The 13,919-nt window shown below is 41.4% G+C and overlaps 1 protein-coding gene across 1 annotated transcript in view; it reads right to left on the bottom strand.

The window, feature by feature from the left end:
- The window catches only part of utrn (utrophin), a 179,929-nt gene that overhangs the window by 156,773 nt on the left and 9,237 nt on the right, over nucleotides 1-13,919 (bottom strand). The window contains exons 3-6 of the mRNA XM_062437479.1: nucleotides 4,588-4,649; nucleotides 3,445-3,537; nucleotides 1,945-2,022; nucleotides 284-376 (exon numbers count right to left, since the gene is read on the bottom strand). Of these exons, the coding sequence (XP_062293463.1) occupies nucleotides 284-376; nucleotides 1,945-2,022; nucleotides 3,445-3,537; nucleotides 4,588-4,649 (326 nt within the window). The remainder of the gene's footprint in view (nucleotides 1-283; nucleotides 377-1,944; nucleotides 2,023-3,444; nucleotides 3,538-4,587; nucleotides 4,650-13,919) is intronic.

Consider the following 13,919-nt stretch of genomic DNA (forward strand, 5'->3'; position numbering starts at 1 on the left):
TAATAACAAAGAAAGAATAATCAGAAAATTATTATGATCATTATATGGATAGATGTTTTATATTTCAGCAGGTCAATCTCACAAAGCCTTGGATGATAAGCATGTTGAAATGCATGCACGCATTGGTGCACATCAATGCGGTTTTTCCATCATCTTAATTTTTGATCCCTCTGGAATATTAGTTAACACTGAGTTCACAGCGAGAGCAAACATTAATGAGGGTTTGTGTGTGTACATGCGGCATCTGGGAGGATAGAAGGGAACAGCATGTATGTGTGCTCACCTGCCAGTGGAGGATAATACTCCAGATGAGGCCCAAGGTCAGTTTGTGGTTCCCATCCACAATGTCTGTCCCACCTATGTTTACCAGATCAACCTGAAAGAGGGGGCAGACAGTGGGTTTTACTTGTTTTGAAGTCGAACACATTAGACTTGCAAATTCAACCTCGCTGCACACAATGCAAAATCTTCTCTGTGAAAATCTCATTTGTTTGCATTAATTATAATAATCTTTCAAAACTAAGCTTGCAAAAATGTAAAACACTTACCACCCTTAAAGTAACAACTCTGGTCACATGGCAACATTTGCGCTTTCATATGTCACTGAGTAAATAATAACTTGTCAAATCTTAATGAGTATCTACACTGATACAGCTGAGCACTTTTGAACCATGCATTTACACCACACACTGAATTATACCATCCTAATTACAACCATCCACTGCTGCCTGTGAGGCTTGTCCAACACGTATCATCGGAGGTAAGGCCAAGTGTGGAATGATTACATATACATATTTTGAAGAGGATCAAGGCACAGAGTGGAACATGAGGTCAAGTTTCTGGTCAAACTAAAAAGTGACCTCTTTCTCTACCGCAGAGCTGACCTGTGACCCATCACTAGTCCCAATTAGCCCCGTCCTGCTACGAAATTACTTTTCTTGGTCTCTTGCACGCAGACGCTCATGTACACACTATACTTCTCCGTTTGTGTGCATGTTGACATCTCCGACCTCTTCCGTTCACAGAAACATAAACTCTACGAATGCAAATGGGTCTGGGTCTGTGTGATTGCACAGGGACATTATGATGATTGTCATGCACGTTGCAGTTTGACAGTGGAAAAGTTTCACGCATCTCACACGGGAGCCACTTGAGTGCTTTTCAACAACGTAAGCCAACGAAGTAGGAGACCAAAACAGATCAGATTTTCCAATGCTGAGGCCACAGCTCCTCTCTAGATACAACACTAGACTCATGATAAGTGTGGACAGCAAAGATGTATTGTCTCATGACTAATACATGACGGCAAAGTCAAGCACATTTCAGTGATTAATGTGGTTTTAATACTTTATGTAGAAAAGTCAAGTATTTTTACAATATTTATTTTCAAAGACATCTAAAGGCTTTATTTTGTTTCCCTCAGTCAGCAGACTTTACAGGCTCATGGGAACTCTGGCCTCCTCTGCCAGCTGACAATCTTTGGCTCTTGCAGGAGTTCCATGCAAAGTCCAGAGCCCACTGCTGAGTTGAAGGCATTTAACACAGAGAGGAGGCAGGACGAGGGAGTGAAAGTGTGAGGGAGGCAGACGGACAAAGAAAGATAAAGAAGACATTGCAGACAGAACGGCACATTCAGAAGAAATGCCAAAGGAGAACACATCTACCCGTGTATTAACAGGAAGTGCTACAAGTATGAACCAAGCTGGTAAAACCTGTGCTGGCAATATGCCAAGTCTACACGTTTTACTACAACAACTAACAGCTAATTATACTGTTTATTTTAGTCCCCTCTGTCTGGCTGATGGTGTGTTAATCAGAGCAATCAACAGCTGCTTGGCCTTAATGGAACCTGGTTAATTAGAATTGGTTTGTGTGATACGGCTAAAAGCATCCACAAAACTTCAACTGATGTGACAACAGCACCAAAAAACAGTAAGTACTTACATTATTTTGATGTAGGACTTGCAGTACTTTGTTGACATTGTTCAGAGCGTGCACTCTGGTGGAGCCTCGCTCTTTGGTCTGAGGAAGAGGAAACATAGCACAAAATCAGCTGACAGCATGTTCACAGTTCCCTTGCCAATCATAAGATTAATGGAGTAGATTTAGAAGAAATGAGTTTCAGTGGAATCAATGACATTCACTTACAAACACCCATACTGTACATCCATGGTCAAACTAGAGACTGAAATGTATAATGTTAGGCATTGCTCTACAAAGAAAAGATATGTCAACAGAGTGTTTCTCACCATACATGCATCACACCCATTACCCTATCAGCAAAATCCACAGGCCAACTTATGGAAAGAATGACAGCTGGATGAATGGCTGCCAAATCCTTTTTAAATCTTCACATACCTCAAACAGTCATTAGCACCCAATTATAGAATTAGTATTTTGTTATCAGTGTGTGTGTGTGTGCGTGTGTGTGTGTGTGAGAGTGTGTGTGTGTGTGTGTGTGTGTGTGTGTGTGTGTGTGTGTGTGTGTGTGTGTGTGTGTGTGTGTGTGTGTGTGTGTGTCCGCCTGCATGGCATAAAGACAGTTGGCACTTAGTACAGCTGCAGGTGCTAGACAGTAGATATGCTGCTGAAGGGGTGACAGCGAGGTGACACTGATAAAAAAAGAATCAGCAGTGACACAAAAATGTGTGTGTGTGTGTGTATGCAAATACATATGCACACACACATACATACACAGTGATGGGACACTGAAAGAAATATATGAATCACACTTGTATCCATTCATTTTTCATGAAGGGTTTAGGTGGGAAGCAAGCATATAAAATGTGAATTTAATTGCCTTGTTGAGCAAAAACTTTAGTAAGGAAAAACTGAAAGAGTCTTACTGAAAATAAAACCCATGCAGAAAATACACATATGAAGAAATTGGCAAAAGTTCAGATAATGTCAGAACATGCAAAACTGATGAAATTGGAGATACAATAAGTTTGAAACACATCTGTTTTTAATTCAGCCATTTCTATTTCAGAAACCAAAAAATGATCTGCTAAGGGCTAATGCGAGGCTCTAATGTTTACATTAGATTTAGTTTTTTGCATGAGGTAATAGACGTGCTTGTACTGGATTCAGCAGTCTGCCGTCAGCTATGAAAAACATTGCACTCTTGTAATTGTATTGCCAACAAATGCATTTGCACATTGGTGGTGTTGAAATCCTTGCTTGAAATCCTTGTTTTAGATATGCTGCCCTTGACATTCAGTTTGATAAAATGTGCTTGCAAAGCAATCATGTTTTCTTCATGCTACAGCTCAAGTTCCAAATGAACATTAAACAGGGAGAGCCTTAAGTTTGCTGTTTCCAGTCATTGTTTACAATGCAAAAGGATTGATAAGATGGATAAAGAGTACTGAAACTCTCAGGAATTTTATGATGTATGATAAAAAAAAGTGTGCAAACCTCAATGCACACATACAAAAAACTCACCAGGACAGTGCCAGTGAGGCCCTCCAGCAGGTCCAGCAGCTTCCTCCCATCCCTCAGGTCAGAGAACATATCTTTGATGGGCGTCTTACCCGTCTGATTGGAGAAAACCGCACAACTGTTAGGTTACATTTTTCCTATAAATTATCCTATCAGATAACACACTCATTTCAGAGACATTTCAGAGTTAAAATATTAACTATGAATCAACATTTTAATCAACTCAGGATATGTGGACGTTTAAAAATTATTTGCGTTGTAAAAATGATGGCAGATGTCAGGTTGTACCTGCTAAAATCGTTTGACAAGGCATAACATTTATATGTAATTCTATAAAAATGGCAGCTGCTTTTAACAGTAATGTCTGGAGGGATTTAGAAAGCACCACAGAAAAGAAGAAGAGAAATTTTAGTGGGCCATAAGAACTACTATCACAGCCATAGACATTCAACAGTCAAAAAAAAAGCAAAGGTAAGAGCAGATTGTGAAACGGAGAGCTGCAGAGATAATGTTCCCCTGTCTGAGGAGTGCAAATATTTAAACAAGGCCACATATATTTAACACAATTGTTTGTTTAGGGGAATGATGAAATATAAAAACAGGACCACACATATAAAGCTATTAGCTCTCACACAGAAACGACTGCTGTGTGGAATCGTAGTCTGAGAAATGTGCTGAAACAAAATGATGTGTTTAGTGCACTGAGAATAGCACCATGATCCAATTTAACAATACTTTCAATGCTTTTTTTTTTTTACATATTAAGATTAAATATGGCAATGACTTTTCATAAGCAGCACAACAAGTTCAACAACATACATACAGTGATAAGTAAACACTTCAACATCAGTTGAATTAACTGTCCTGATAGTAGCCATGGCAGCTTGCTCCAGGCATCTCACCCTCTTTAACAAGGGTGAAGTATAACGTGACAATGATCTGCTTTTTTAAATCAGAAATAGACTAATTATTTAAGAACTGAAATAACCTACATTTAGTGCAACCACCTATGTCCCTCCTCAGAAACCTTTATTTCAATCTAAAACAGATGACGCATGTATACGTTATAAAATAATTATTTATTTATAACTGTTAGAAACATTTTATAGTGTGTTTTCATTGGTGCCATAAAGAGTTTAATTTTACCTTGGAGAACTGTGCATTTATCCATTTGGTGAATGTTTTCTTCTGTACTGTGTCATGTTCATCTGTGGAAAAGAAAGAAAGAGGAGGTGGCTGTGAGATGGGTAAACAGGTGTATCAAAACTTGACATCAGCAGCAGGTACAGTCAGTCTCTTCATGGCAGCAGCAAAGGAAAATTGTTCACGTTCAAAGTCAATTTCGACTTTCGACCACATTCGCTCTCTCTGACACAAACACACTGACATGCTGGTTAATGGTAGTTGGAGCTTAAAGGCATCGTGGCTTAAAAGCATCAGGATCAATGTGGCTGGAACATCAGAAAAATTACACACATTTAAATAGGAACAAAATGTAGGCAAGAGGAAGCATTTGGATGATGTGTATAAAATGTCAAAATGAAAGTAATGTGAAAAGAACAAAAGGACAAAAAAACTCTGTGTTTGCACGTGTGCTCCAGTCCTGACCCATTTAAATGTTCCCCTGGTATCTGAATCCAGTTGTGCATATATTTCACATTTTCTTCCCGCTCGACACCCTACTCCTCCTTTATTCTCTCCAGCATGGCACTCTAATAAGGCCTCATTGTTCGTCAGGCAGAGGGTCAGCTGCTTTGATGTGCCTGGGCGATGGTTGGCTCCTACAATGCATTAGAGTGGCTCATGCACTTGCATCAATCATAACTTGGAGTCAAATAAAATAAAAATGAAAGTAAATAGGACAGTCTTTAAGGGGCCCCCGGAAAGAATTCATCTTGCAAATAAGCAGACGCAGTCGTGTGGTAAACAATCCCAGGATATACAGGATGTTCCTCAAGTTAGTGCCATTCCTGTGTGCTCCTAAATAACCAGTTCATTAAGTTGTCACATTGTTCCAAAGTTGGAAACCTTAGGGAGAAGGTTAAAAAAGAAAAATGTGTTCACATCTGCTTCTAAGCAATATGACTGAGGTCCGAGACTGTAACCTGGGGGAGGAGAAGCTGTAAAGTGTGTGAGTGCGTTTAAACTGCCACTGTCATTCAACTAGCTGCTGTGTAAAGCACCATGAACTGAACAAAAGGTCAAAGGTTATGATCACCAGGCCTAGCGGTCGTCGGCTTCTTTGTTTGGGGTGTGTGGAGTGTATGTTGTGTGTGTGTGTGTGTGTGTGTGTGTGTGTGTGTGTGTGTGTGTGTGTGTGTGTGTGTGTGTGTGTGTGTGTGTGTGTGTGTGTGGAGACGCGGGCTGGGTGATAGGGGCATAAAAACAAGTATGTACTGCAAAGGGGGAGGCCAGAGGTGGGGGTGATGGAGGTGAAGAGGTGAGAAGATGAGATCAGTGGAGTGAGTTTTTTACTTTTCTGAACCGATTGACAGACTGTAAAGCTCTTTGAGGCTAATTTGTAATTTTGGGGCGCAAACAAAACTGACTACATTTGAAAGAATTAGGGGGGACATAAGCCACTACTTCAGCATTTTGTTGTTTGGATAGATTAATTGACCAGATTTGAAAAACAAAAGTTGTCAAAAACATTGGATGCAGCAAAGTTGCCATCAAGTATTCCTATTATTCTTATTATTTGCACTGTGTTCTACTTTCTTTAAAAAAACAAACAATGAAGCTAAACACTGTCTAAAGGTCCTCTGGAGAACATGTTGACCCATTCTCCACATAAATCACATTCAGCAACAACAACACCTCAAGGATTCTTTCTTAAGAGGCGAAGAAGACGAAAGGATGACGACAGAAGGAGGTGACAAAGAGAGGGATACAGGAGACGATGGGTAGGTACCATAAGAATGGGCCCAATAAATAATGGCAATCAATTACACTGGATAACGGACTGGTAGAATGATTGACAAGGAGCAAAGAATGACAAACACACCACAAGCCAAAACAACAACAAAAAAACTTGGAGAAAAGCAAAGGAGGGAGTGCCAAATAGATTGAGAAAGGCAGCCAGAGGGAGAGAAAAATGTTGGCAAGAACTTTTAAAAACAAGGCAGAGTCAACCACGAGGAGTAGGATAGGTATACTGCAGGCTTTCAACACAATATCAATTTTCCTTTAAAAAGACAAAAAAAAAGCCCATGTGGAGGCCTCCTGTTCTTACAGCCTTATCGGCACCCTGTGGAGGGCCTCTGAGGCCCCCGAGGAGAGGGTCCCTGTTGGCTCAGGTCTCCTGGGTTCTCCACCTTACCACATTGACAGGACAATGCACCCAATTCATGCACACTGCTCCCCCTCAATCTGTCTGCTGCTCCTACTCACCACAGCACAGGAATGTCTTGCTGCTGGACAGATCAAGGCAGCAGCACAGCTGTGTGTGTTCAAGTGTGTGTGTGTGTGTGTGTGTGTGTGTGTGTGTGTGTGTGTGTGTGTGTGTGTGTGTGTGTGTGTGTGTGTGTGTGTGTGTGTGTGTGTGTGTGTGTGTGTGTGTGTGTGTGTAAGAGAGAGAAACACCCTTCCCAAGGGGAGTGTTTAAACAACATGAATACATCTTTACACGTGTCTTCTTATGTCACTTCACTTAAGACTATTTACATACATGCGGCCACACAAGTACTCCGGCCGTGTATGTATGTTACACACCGCTTAGCCTGACATTTATATGATTGAAAAAACATACACACAGCTAAGTTGTGGTCACTGATCTTTAAAGGGACTGGCAAGTGGTAAGTGTGCTATTCTGATGCATTTGAAGTTTCAGGTTTAGCTTCAACTGCATGTGTAAGCTTCAGGCTGATCTAAACAAACTTAGTGTCTGATAGTAAAGTAGTTAGTGTAGTAGTTAAGAGGTAAAAGTGTTAATGTCTGACAACTAGCTGCTCTGAGACCAAGAAATAACCATTATTAACATAATAAATATCAATTTAAAACTGCACTGGGTGAGATTTTTAAGCAAAATACATGCATCCTGTAAGCTTGAATCAATATAGCCCAAAAAATGAGCAAAAGTGAGAAAGTGCCAGATGACTGGAATAATGTCTTTTAAAAGCAATGAGATACAAACTGTCTCCTACACACATTTGTCTTTGTGTACAGTCTACTACTTTCACCTGATTCAATCCTGCATGTTTAACTTATCTGCCTTCTAGTTATGTTAATGATTTCTAAGGTAATCAGTTGAGTGTAAAAGAAGCAACTAACCCATAAAGATTTGTTTTTAATCCTTTCATTCATTAAAAAGAAATACAAAATCAAGCAGATAAGACAATTAATTTGAGATCCTGGTTTTTATGAAGTTGCATTTATACCTGGCCCTGTTCAAGTTGACTTGCAATAATCTAGTAACACTGGCAAAAGCTTTTACTGGAAGTCTTTCTGGGTCACTTGGTCATATGATAAAGATATCCTATCAGCCCAGTGAGCAGAAAAGAACAAACTCTAAGAGCCCAGCGAAGAGTCTTACACACATTTGTATGAAGAGCAAATAGTCGACCCCTGTCAAATGATCAAATGTTCACATAACTGATCTCACACACACTTACATACAGTGTGAATGTGTGCGGGCGAGGGGGGTCGCAGATTCACACAGAGAGTGCAGAGTCATGTACAGTGAATGTGCTGAGGCTCAACAGCCAAACAGGATGTGGTGATTACATCAGGAAGAGTAATCCCCTCTGTTATCTTCTCACAGTTCAATGAGCACACACACGCTGACAATATATTGTATGTACACACACGCGCGCTCACATCACAGCATGAAGACTGCAAAGTTGTGTTTCAGATTATATGCAGGTCAAATTCTCTTTCATTTGCAATAATTTAAGTGACAAGAGTGTAATATTTTTCTGGAGTTTTGTGTTAACACAAGCGCTTCTGTCATAGATGAATCAACTTTTAAAAAAGCCAAGGCAATACATTCTGCAAAACTCACCCAAAAAGCATTTATACACACATTTTATTTTTCTGAACTATGACCATCATCTGTCAAATTGCCCAGCTGTTCCCATTTCCGTGACCCAATGTTGACCAACATTACATAAGCAAGCGGCGCGAGGAGAAAAAAACGAGCCGCTGACAACCCAGCAAAACATGACAAAACCGAGCGAGAAAACTTTCACAGAAACACACTTGTTCACCGTAGAAGCCAGCTGGGAACACAGAGGAGACACACATAAAATATACAGCTCTGCTCTCCCTCCCTCCTTCATCTCACAGGTGGAGAGAGCCTGTGACCACACAGCAGGGAGAAGTGTGTGTGTGTGGGGGGGGTGGTGGGATGCACTGAGGTGAAAATCAAACAAACCATGGGCAGCATCACACTGTAAACATGAGAGCTCGGAGCTTAGACAAATAGAGATATTTACAAAGTGTAGCTGCATCAGTGAGCAGCAATTACCTTTAGCCAAGTTATACTTAACAGTTAAAACTTAACCTTTCCCTCATGATTTTCCCGGCCCGGTCAATGTCTCAGTTGAGCTTTAAAAATCCATGTGTGGCCACTGACTGAATAACTGATACAACTGAGATGTGTTTCTGAAAGCTGTCATGATGTTCAAAGTCAATGCACCAAAATGAAACTTACTTTAGTGAAACTGAAAACAAAGTGCATGCTTTTTTTTCTCACTTCACCGCTGATGAAGCATGAAGGTGGGCTCATCTTGGAACAACTTTTAAGGACAGGCTCCGCTCATAAAAAAAGCTTCCCAGGGTGAACTTCACCTTAATGGGAGTCTAGTAGGAGGCTCAGCTGTTGCCCAACACACACACACACACACACACACACACAAACACACACACACACACACACAAACACACACACACACAGAGAAAGTCCTTTAAAAATGACATTGACAGGCTTTCAAGTCAAACCCTGCCCATCATTAAACTTACAAGCCTGCAAGCTTTCCCCCCTTTCCTCACACACGCGCACAAATCCTCTTTGCAGTTTTATTGCAGATATGCGTTTTATTTTGACTCTCTAGGTCGAGAGGAATGCATAGAATTCCTATAATTTCACATGCATACCTCCCTCCTCCCTCCAGTGGTCACTTGTCTAAGCTTGTCCCAGCCAGCAGAGCCTTGTTGACACTCTTCCCTGGCTGAGATCTGGGAATTTGTAAGGAAAACACTCCAAACGTCCAGAGAGATTAAACCGTATCGCCACTTAGCAGCCTGAAAAACACCTTTGTGTTGTGTGTTGATGCGTGCATTGGGGCAAGTAATTAAGGGTGAATCAGAACGGCAAGGTGAGGGGGTACTGGGATCGGGTAAGAATCCGAGCAGGGTGATGAATCGTAAGCAGCGAGCCAGGTCCTCTACAAACGGGGAAACTGTGAAATGGGAAAACTGTGAAACTCAACACCACACATAAAAAAACCAAATGGAAACCAGAACTAAATTTCAGATGAAGCATGGTACAACATGTGTATGACATAGCGCACTACTACTACTAACTCACTCAGTATGGAGAAAGTTTGGTTAAAAGAATCTAACTAGGTTCTTTATAACACCCCAGATCAAAAGCAGTTAACTAAAAACCCAGCAACCATGCCTGGAATTCAAACAAAGCTGTATTTTTTTGGAGCTGCACTTAACTAAAGCCTCTCTGGGATAATGTAAATGCAAATATTAAAGACATCATGGGATATGCTGCTCCAAACAACTGTTCTGTACCTAGTGAACACTGGGGAGGCTGTACAATGAAGATAAAAATTCTACTTATAGTCAGCAAAGAGCAATACAAGAAATTGGTATAAAGCTAATCCTCCACGGAAAGAGTAATGGTTTCGAGATATCTGTTCAATGGAAAAGCTGACATACTTGCAAGGTAAAATTTTCAACAACACCTGCAAAGTGGATCATTTACATGAAGAATGACGTCAACAAATAACTGAACTTTAAAGTTAAGGAATAACTGGGAATGAGAATGTGTACATGTCCGAACTGCCCGACACAACCCGCTCTCTTGTATTTGTTTAGTGTTGTATTGTTTTGTGTTGTATTATATGAGTGTTGTATGTGTGTTGTGAGCAGAGCTGAAAATATGTAATAAAAAAAAGAAACAGGAAAACCATCAATCACCGCTGCAGCTAATAATATGAGAGTGGATGATTAAACTCCTCTCTCAACTCTATCCAGGCAATTCTTCACAATCCAATCCAAATATTATTTTCTATTAAATGTCTTAAAGTCTATTATAGCAATCATTCATCCGCTATCACACAATCTGCTTGGTTACTGATAGAAGAATGTGTTTATAAATTGAAAACTGATTTTAATATAAAGACATACCAACATCCCATCTTTGTAAAAGTCAATAAATAAACACTGAACACGAGATTAAGATGTCCAGAGGTCTTATTTACAATTACATTCAATATCAGAAATTATTTAAACATTGCAGTGCCTCGTGGTTTATTTACCAAAGACTGGGAGGAAGCACACACAATACTAAATAGCAACTTCTCAAGATGGCAAAATGACAATCCACTTGAAAAATGACTATCTTGCTTTCGCAGCAAATATCTTTCTCTATCCAACAGGTTCAAAGCTCGCATACGCCTTTATCAATTTGCACAGTGGCACTAAAAACACACAGCACCACCTGTAACACATGTAGCTGCCACCGAGCCATGTGTCACACACCTGTCAAAAGTTCCTACCTCTGAGTTTGAGCCCATACTCTGCCATCTTTTGCAGTAGGATGCCAATACGCTGATCCGAAGAAGCATCAAAAGCAAAAAAAATGTTTTAAAAGGTAAAAAGAGATAGACCGGAAAGTATCAGCAGGAGAGCTGGGGAGAATCTGACATTCCTGCCTGCCTCTCCTCCTCTGTCTGTCGCTCCTTGACCAGAGGGAGGAAAAGATCAGAAGAATGCAGCAGCAGCAGGAGAAGAGAGAGAGAGAGAGAGAGAGAGAGAGAGAGAGAGAGAGAGAGAGAGAGAGAGAGAGAGAGAGAGAGAGAGAGAGAGAGAGAGAGAGAGAGAGAGGGGAGGGAAAGAGGGACACTGTCAATGAAAGGGAAACAGATTGGGGGCAGAGACAGAACAGGACAGGGCAAGCCACGGGTGGGGAGTCATACTGCATCGTGGGATAGGGGATGAGCGCAGATAAAGCACACAGAGACTCTGTTCAGCACAATCCTAGCATGCAACAGGACAGAATGCAAGTGCCGTCACAAGATGGGAAAAAGAGACAAAGATGGGCATATCAGCCACGGATCAAACAAAGACACAACATGGGCTGTAGTGGAGGCGATGTGATTAGGAGAAGGAATTAACTCTAATCTACAGCGATGGAAATCAACCAACCGAGAGTTTGGAGCACATATCGACCCCACGTATAGTTAATTAAACTTATCCTTACTATGAAACTACTACTATTAAACACAATTATGTAACTGTCACATCCAGGCGCACAGGGGAGGTGGAAAATATCGACTCCTTAAATGAGTACAGTGAAGTCCGTCAAAGTGAGAGAGACGAATTCATTGGCGTGGAAACATTTGCACTCTTGACTCCGGGTTTAACGAGATGTGCTGTCAGGTGTGTGTCGCCCAGCAACAGTTACATTTAAAAAAAAAATGTTTAAAAAGGCACTGTAATTGACAAAGATTAACGTACCGATCATCGAATGCAAAAAGTGATGCATTAACTTTTAATTAAAAAAACCACAAAGTGTGACACATTGTGAAAAAGTACCACATGACTGAATCATACACCTTTATATCACAGTCATGCACCTTTTTTTGCAACACAAGGGCAGTTTCTAATGTTTTATTTCCCCGGAGGGTGGGCCTTTTTCCTGTATGATAAAGCTGTGCATTTCATTGTTAAGACATGAAACATAAATATTCCATTGCATAAAAGATGGATTTTTAAGTTAGTGTAATCAACTTCACCATGTTTTGAACATTGAGTTGGGTTTTTAAAGCGCTTTCAACTCGTAAAAAGGATGAAGTGGCTAGTCAACTGCTAAACTGAGTGCATAAACAGCTTAGCTCTTAACAATGCATCCCTTAAACTGTATGTCTAAGTCCTCCACAGATGTACTACAGATGTGCTCTTACACTCACCTAAATCAAGGCTGTTTTCATGCTTCCCTCGCCTCCTGAAGAAGTTACGCTTCCTCCACGACATCCACTTGCTCAAATTCATGATGGAAAGTAAGTCTCTTTTTTAAAATCGCACAACGAAAACAAGAGGAAGAGATAAAAACATTTTAAAAAAACAATCCGGAAGAGGAAGACAAGGTGGTTGTAGGAGAGTGACAGATGCAACAAAAAAGAAAGAGGAAGTTGAGGTGTTAAAAGCACTGGGTGTGTTTATTTGGGGCGCTGGGCTGGCTTCTCTTCTGTGACATCACACACACACACACAAACACACACACAACAGGAGGTTGAGTGACAAGAGCAGTGGCTGTTACAGCACTACAGCTCCTCAATTAAAAGGTAAGTGACAGGTGACATAGATGTGATTGTGTGTGTGTGTGTGTGTGTGTGTGTGTGTGTGTGTGTGTGTGTGTGTGTGTGTGTGTGTGTGTGTGTGTGTGTGTGTGTGTGTGTGTGTGTGTGTGTGTGTGTGTGTGTGTGTGTCATATGCAGCGCTGCAACTGACAGCTGATTCTCCCCTGAAAACATGCAGCTCTCGCTCTCCCATGTCACAGGAAGCGACAGGAGATAAACATGACCTGCCGTGACCTTAACCCTAAAAACACGCCGCTGACATTCTTGAGCTACAAACACTTCCTTTGTGAGCATTTACATGAAGGAAACAATTTAACCCAATGACACACAGAATAAGTATCTCAGGACACACACAGTCACAAAAAGTGACACAGCTCCTGACATTTAACGCAGCTCTGTGAGCCAGCGCAGTGGAACAGAGAACAGGGCAAAGGCTTGAGTCCATTTGCTCATTGACATATTTAGTCAATGAGGGGCAACTGAACAAACAGCTCTATTCCCACACTGAGAGGAGTGAAATAGAGAGAGATGATGGGGGGGGGCAGAGAGAGAAAGTTCTTTTTCCTGTGTTTTTGTCTTCTTTTCCTTTCCTTAACAAAAGAGGAAGTAGAGGAGGAATACCAGCCCCGGTCCACCCGTGACCAACTTCCAGAGTCTGATTGAATTAAATTCACTTCCTTCCTTAGAGAGTCGCAGGCAGCGGGTCTGGTCAAAACTCGGAGAGGTATGAATGGGTGAGGCTGGTCTTGGCAGCAATTGAAGGGATCGGAGACCAAAGGGGACTTTCCACTAGGCTGCAGCAGTCATGAACCCACAGATAGGCGTCCCCCCCCCCCCCCCCCCACCCCCCACCCCCCCACACCCCCACCCCCCTCTGTCATTCCATCCTCACACACCACCCGCGAGCACCCGTCATCGAGCTGTTTGAGTGAAGCTGCGCGAGTG

Source organism: Scomber scombrus, chromosome 17 (assembly GCF_963691925.1).
Source record: "Scomber scombrus chromosome 17, fScoSco1.1, whole genome shotgun sequence".
NCBI lineage: Eukaryota > Metazoa > Chordata > Actinopteri > Scombriformes > Scombridae > Scomber > Scomber scombrus.